The sequence below is a fragment of the Grammomys surdaster genome, unplaced genomic scaffold (assembly GCF_004785775.1).
Source record: "Grammomys surdaster isolate TR1022 unplaced genomic scaffold, NIH_TR_1.0 125561, whole genome shotgun sequence".
NCBI classification, from domain to species: domain Eukaryota; kingdom Metazoa; phylum Chordata; class Mammalia; order Rodentia; family Muridae; genus Grammomys; species Grammomys surdaster.
The window spans coordinates 1,503,755-1,509,754 of record NW_021620408.1 but is presented as its reverse complement, the minus strand read 5'-3'; the positions used below and the strand labels follow the sequence as shown (position 1 = coordinate 1,509,754).

At 45.9% G+C, this 6,000-nt stretch overlaps 1 protein-coding gene across 1 annotated transcript in view; it reads left to right on the top strand.

Annotated features, from left to right (window-relative positions):
* Ctnnbl1 (catenin beta like 1) overlaps positions 1-6,000 on the top strand; it is a 157,866-nt gene that overhangs the window by 42,977 nt on the left and 108,889 nt on the right. The window contains exon 3 of the mRNA XM_028786580.1: positions 722-828. Within this exon, the coding sequence (XP_028642413.1) occupies positions 722-828 (107 nt within the window). The remainder of the gene's footprint in view (positions 1-721; positions 829-6,000) is intronic.

Sequence of the window (6,000 nt, the reverse complement as noted above, 5' to 3'; positions counted from 1 at the left end):
CTTCCTTCTCTCCTCTTCCTTTTTTCATTCTTCCCTTCCTTCCTTGTCATACCATGTCCATGTAGCCAAGCTACCCTCAAACTCACAATCTTGCCTTAGCACTACATCCGGTTCAAGATGAACTAATCCTTGATGCTACACTAGCATTTCAAAGTATTTGTCTCACTTCTCTCCCAGTAGTTCATGAGAACCAGGTGCAGAACTGTGTGAGAATGTGAAGCAGTGTGTGTATCTCTCCAGCTGCCATTTGTCACTTCTGGGCTGTGTAGAGACAGATGGTAGAGCAGCTTCAGCCTGCACACTGGGTTGTGACCTCTGGTGTGAGGAAAAGACTAGGGGCCCCTGGCACTGACTTGGGTTTGATCTTAAGCAAATTCTTTTTGGTTTCTGACCCTTTCTTACCTGTGCATCAACGGAGAAGGAAGAAGTAAACATTGCCTCAGAGTATGAAGCATCCTTGCTTACTCTGTACCCACAGTGTGCCTGAGAAACCTTTGCTGGCTGAGTCTCTACTGCCTGAGATGGAGCTTGCTGGGGTAGAGGCAGGGCATTAGATGTGACACCCAGGATGGTACTCCTCACTGTCATTCTAGTTGCGGAGGAAAAGTATATGCTGTGTGTTCCCACGGAGGTCCACAGCAGAGTGGGTGGGTGAAAGAGACATGGTGAGGCAGACCATGAATGTGAGACCAGCACGCTGAAACTGTCATCCTTGTTCTAGGAGGAGCCGCTGGATGAAAGCTCAGTGAAGAAGATGATCCTTACATTTGAAAAGCGATCATATAAAAACCAGGAGCTGCGGATCAAGTTTCCAGACAATCCGGAAAAGTAAGGCGCCTCTTTACTGACCCCTCCCCTCCATGGCGGCCTGTGTTCTAATTGTTGGATTTGTTTTTTGACTTGTTGACTTTCTGTGACTTGGTCAGGCATCCCAGTGTTGCCACATGTTTGGGATGTCACTGGAAGGACACACAGGACTTTGAGGGCTATGCTTTATTATGGTAGGAGTCCACAAAGACACGTTGGCTAGGAGAAATGTGTCCAGAGTCTAGAGAAGTCTGTGTCCAGGCTTCCTGCTTCCCTTCACTGGGAGATAGCAGATAGCACTGGTCTTCCAGCAGTAGACTGCACCAGTTTGTTTGTGTCCTGGGAGGCTGATTTGAGAAAGTCAGATCAAGTCTGTGTTCTATGACAGCTGCAACCCCTGCAATCCCAGACTTCCAGAGAACAAGCAGCTATTGGGTACTGTTGGCTGACCAAGCATGCTTAGTACTTAGGGATCAGCTCAGAAGCCAGCTCCTGGCTGCCAGCTCTGGGTCAGCCTTGTGAGCAGGCTTCCTGAAGAGCAGCCCCACTTTAACTTTTTCCTACCTCATTCTTTCAGTTCCTCCACTACCACCTATGGCTGCCAGGTGGAAGCTTTATTGTAGAAAAAATGTCCCAGTTTAGGGGCCAGACAGATGTGCGTGATACAACTGTGTGACCTTAAATGATCACATCTTTCTTGGCCTTGGGTGTCTCTTCTGTGTAAGGCTACAGGGTTGTTGGGAAAGTTAAGTGAGAATGATGGCTTTCTTGCATCTCTGCACCTCCACCCAGTAGAGAGATGCTCCTGACACGTGTTTTACTGTGAGGTAAAACCATAGTGTGGGATATGGGATCTTTCAATCTTGAATCCCAATTAAAAAGGATTAAAGATTTGTATAGATTTTAGAGTTCTAAATCTATGTTTTCTTCCCTGCCTGTCTTCTTTCCCAGATAAATGGTTTAATGAATTTTAATAGGCCCAAAGCCCTGAGGCAATTAAAAGTTGGATGGTTGGATCTTTGCACTCCAGTTTGTAGGTTACTAGGGAGACTGACTATTAATGTGAGGTAGAAGGAAATACACAGCTAGAGATCTAAGTAGATGCTGTGGGAGTGTGGGGGAGACGGAGCAAACGCTTTGTTGAGGACCTCACAAGAGAGGTAGTGTTTGGTTGGGCCTCATGGTAGGCGTGCAGCTAGCACACAGTGAAAAGCTGGACTGATGAGATGGCTCAGAGGGTGAAGTGTGGGCACTTTTAGGAACTCCCAGACCCTTGGGAGGCAGAAACAGGAGAATCCCTTGAAGGTCCTGGGCCAGGTAGCCTGGTGTGGACAGCAGAGAATAAGACCGTCTCAGACAAGGCGGAGGGCGGTGAGGACAGCACTTGAGGTTGCATTGATCTCTGCAGGTGTGCCTTGTCATATGTGCCTGCACACAGACACACTTAGACACACCCACTCATGCTTGCACACTCACGAACGCACGCACGAACTAGAGATCAGAGTGGGGGGAGGTCGAGAGAAAACACAAAGTCCCGGATGCTGGAGGGCAGAGTGTTCACAGTAAGCCTGGGAGGCAGTGACTCAGTTCTCTGTTTCTGAAGATGGAGAGTGTCAAGGAACACCCAGCCCTCCATGCATCGTCTCTGGCATTGTGCTGACCTCCATCATACAGAAAAAGTTCACACTGTGTGTGTGTGTGTGTGTGTGTGTGTATTTAATTATAAAGTACCACACAGACTGATGCTATTGTTAAAAGTGCGTAAGTTTTAGTCTATAAGTAGAGTACAAAATGGAAATTTCTTTACTGTATTGATCCGACTACAACCCTAGTACCTACCTTGTGACCAATTCTTGTGACTTTGTGACCAATTCTGTGATGATCCCTTTAGCCTGTTTTCTATACCCTGTTTTATACTATACAAAGATTTAGCCTACACAAATTTGGGTTTATAAAACAGAAAATGTTTTCTTGTTAATGCTTGTCTCTCTCTCTCTCTTTTGTTTTTGGCTGGTACATAGTATTTCATGGTTAGGAAAGTCTATAATGTATTTAGTTATTTTTGTATTGATGGACTTTAGGTTATTTTACAATCTTTTAAATTTTATTTTATTTCAAGTATATGAGTGATTTGCCTGGATGTCTATCTGTGTACCACACATATGTTCCTAGTACCCATGGAGGTCAGAAGAGGGTGTTGGATCCCCTGGGACTGGTATTACAGATGTTTATGAGCCACTGTGTGGTGCTGGGAATTGTACCTTGGTCCTCTAGAAGAGCAGACGGTATTCTTACCTGCTGAGCCATCTCTGGCAGTTTAGATTAATTTAAACATTGGGTTTTATAAGTAGTGCTGGGTAGAGCTCCTTGTGTATATATATGGCTTTGTGTGTGTGCACTCCTGGAGGATAGATGACTAAACACTGACTGCAGACTGAGGGCATGCAGGCGTAACCTTTGAAAGCTGCTCCAGGCTCCCTGCGCTGTCCGGTCATTCTCACTGCAGCTGCATTTATTTCCATGGCCATGCTTTGACACCTTCACTGTTTGTTTCTTTGTTTCTCTATGTTGAGCTCTTGCTATTGGGGGTAGATTGTGTCTTGTTTGCTCCTGTGGCATGGGTGTGGTACCCACTGGGCTCCAGATGCTCAGCAAACACGAGAGCTGTGCAGTCCTTGCCATCTTTATTATACCCCCCCTGGTGTGGAAGCCAAGGACCCCAGGAGGAAACCATGCTGTAGGCTGATAACACTAAAGTGTGAGAAGAAATGGCAGCATCACCTTGTGCACTTGGCATCTGTTGCCCTGCGGTTGAGAGCGGTGAAGTCATGGCAGCCGTGGCTGCCATCCTCTCCTTAGGTACTACTGGTCTCTGGCTGATAAGCTGCTTTTCAAAGAGGCTTATGTTCTTTAAACTGTTTTCCATTGAGAAAAAAGTTTATGTGCTATTTTAGTTTAAAACTCAAACATAAAAATTGAAATTACACATAAAGAACTTTTTTTGTTGTGTCAAAAAGCAGTTAGGAAACTGTCTTGTGCTTTAACCTTGAGTTCTGCTGGCACAATGTCTTCCGTAATTCTCTAGATCAGCGAGGGGCAATTAAGATGAAAATTGCTCCCGCATATTTGAATGCGGCTTTGCGGTTGAGATCAGAAACGTTTCTATTTATTTTCCTGCATGTGAGTGTCATTTTGATCGCATCCACCCAAATGCTGTTCTTCCTTTGGCTGTGGCTCAAATTCAGCTGGCAGCCTCCACTGGGTGCTGTGGTCCTCTCTCAAACCCCACACTGAGCTCGCTGCCTCTGTAGTAAGTCTTTAGTTCTTCTCTTCCTTTTCGAAGGGACACAATCATTTAGCGTAGTGATCCACAACCGGTTTTGGTCTCATGGCCCCTTTGCACTCAAAGGAGAGTACCCTAAAGTGTTTTTCTCAGAACACAGTAGCAAACACAAGAACATGCAAGCGCGTATTCTACTAGCCATCAAGGTAATGGTCTAAGAGTTGGGAGGTAGCTCGCTGAGTAGGAGTACTTGCTATGTTAGCATGAAGACCTGAGTTCAGATTCCTAGCATCCCTGTGAAGGCCTGCACATGTATCTGTATGTAGCACCAGCACTTTGGGAGGTGGATACAGGAGGATCCGTGGGGGTGGAAGCCACCAGCCTAGCTCTGCATTTTGTCAGTTCATCAGGGGAGTTACCCAGAGAGCAGCAGATCAGAACACCTGAGAGCCTCCTCTGGCCTCTGTATATGCACACAGGTGTGCACAGTAGCACACACACTTGCATATGCTATAGACATCATACACACTCACATGCTTTTGTGTGATACATACACACTCGTGAGACAATGGATGAAATACTTTGGTTTTTAAACCTTGAGAAAACTCCATGGTGTGTACTCTGGTGAAAGCAGCATTAAAAGGCCTAATAGTACTTAGAATTACGAAGTCTTTGATCTCTCAGTTTCCTCCTTCCCTAGGGATCTCCTGCTGCCTTGGCCACATCAAGGGACCACACCTTGAGAATAGCTAGCTGTTTTAATTGGGTGGAAGTATTGTCACGGTCCCTGTGCCGTGATGGCTGCTAGTGTGCCTGCATCTCAGACTTGTCTTGTTTTGTAGTCCTGTGTTTTTGAACGTTGAGGTCATTTGTTAATATCCATTCTCAGGGTTCAGGGAGAACATCCTGCTTGTCTGAAGCAAATGAGCATGGGCAGACAAGGAGAACATTTTCTGTCCTGTCAGATGGAGTCCATGACCTCATCTCTGCCTGGTTACTGTTTTAATATGTTGCTCTATTGTTTTCCCATCGCCTCTCACCTGGCCTCTGCCCTGGCTCTGAGTCATGTGTTGCTGGAGCTGTGCTGGCTCCCTGAAGACAGCCTTCTGCAAATAGTAGTGTGTGCTTCAAGTGAGTGGGCTATACATGCTCCGCAGGAACAGAGGAGGATCGCCTTCTGAGAACACAGCCGACTCAAGGCAGCTGCTGTGTGCCAACACTGTTATTAGGCACTTTATATGTATTCTCTCTTTAAATCCCCACTATCCTTCAACCAGGAAGCTAAGGAAATCAAGATTTAGAAATAAGTAGTTAATGTCTTTGACCACACTGCCTCTTGGGCAGCACTGTACGTCCTTACACTTCACTTACTAGTGTGTAATGGATGGCTTTGCATTCATGGTAGGCAGGGAGCTTGGAGACCCTGGGCTGATCTTTTTGTCTATTACGTTCTCTGTACCTAGGCTGGTGACTGGCACCTGTATAGGCGTGGTGAATGCTTGTTCGAACACTACTCATGGTCACACCAGGCCAGTGTCTCCTGAGTCCAAGCATTTCTCAACTATGTCTGATTACCCATGTAGCACCTTGGCTAGTAAGACTTTTGTGGTGTCCTTACAGTTTGCTTCTCTGCTGGTTTGTTTAGCTTGAATAATGCTCTGACTTTCTAAATCTTAAAAGTCTAGGGCTAATATCATGTATTTCAAAGAATTACAAAGTCGGACTGAGGAACAGTCTGTTACTACTCCTGTCTAAGCCATGGCAACTATTCTGTCTGCTTGTTTGTTTATATATTTAGTGGGAGTAAGGATGGGAACTAGGATGCTGCACCTAGTAGGCTTGTTGTCTACTACTGGCTTATGCCCCAGCTTTTGGCTTTTTAAACAAGGCCTCAAGGTGTGGCTGGGGTG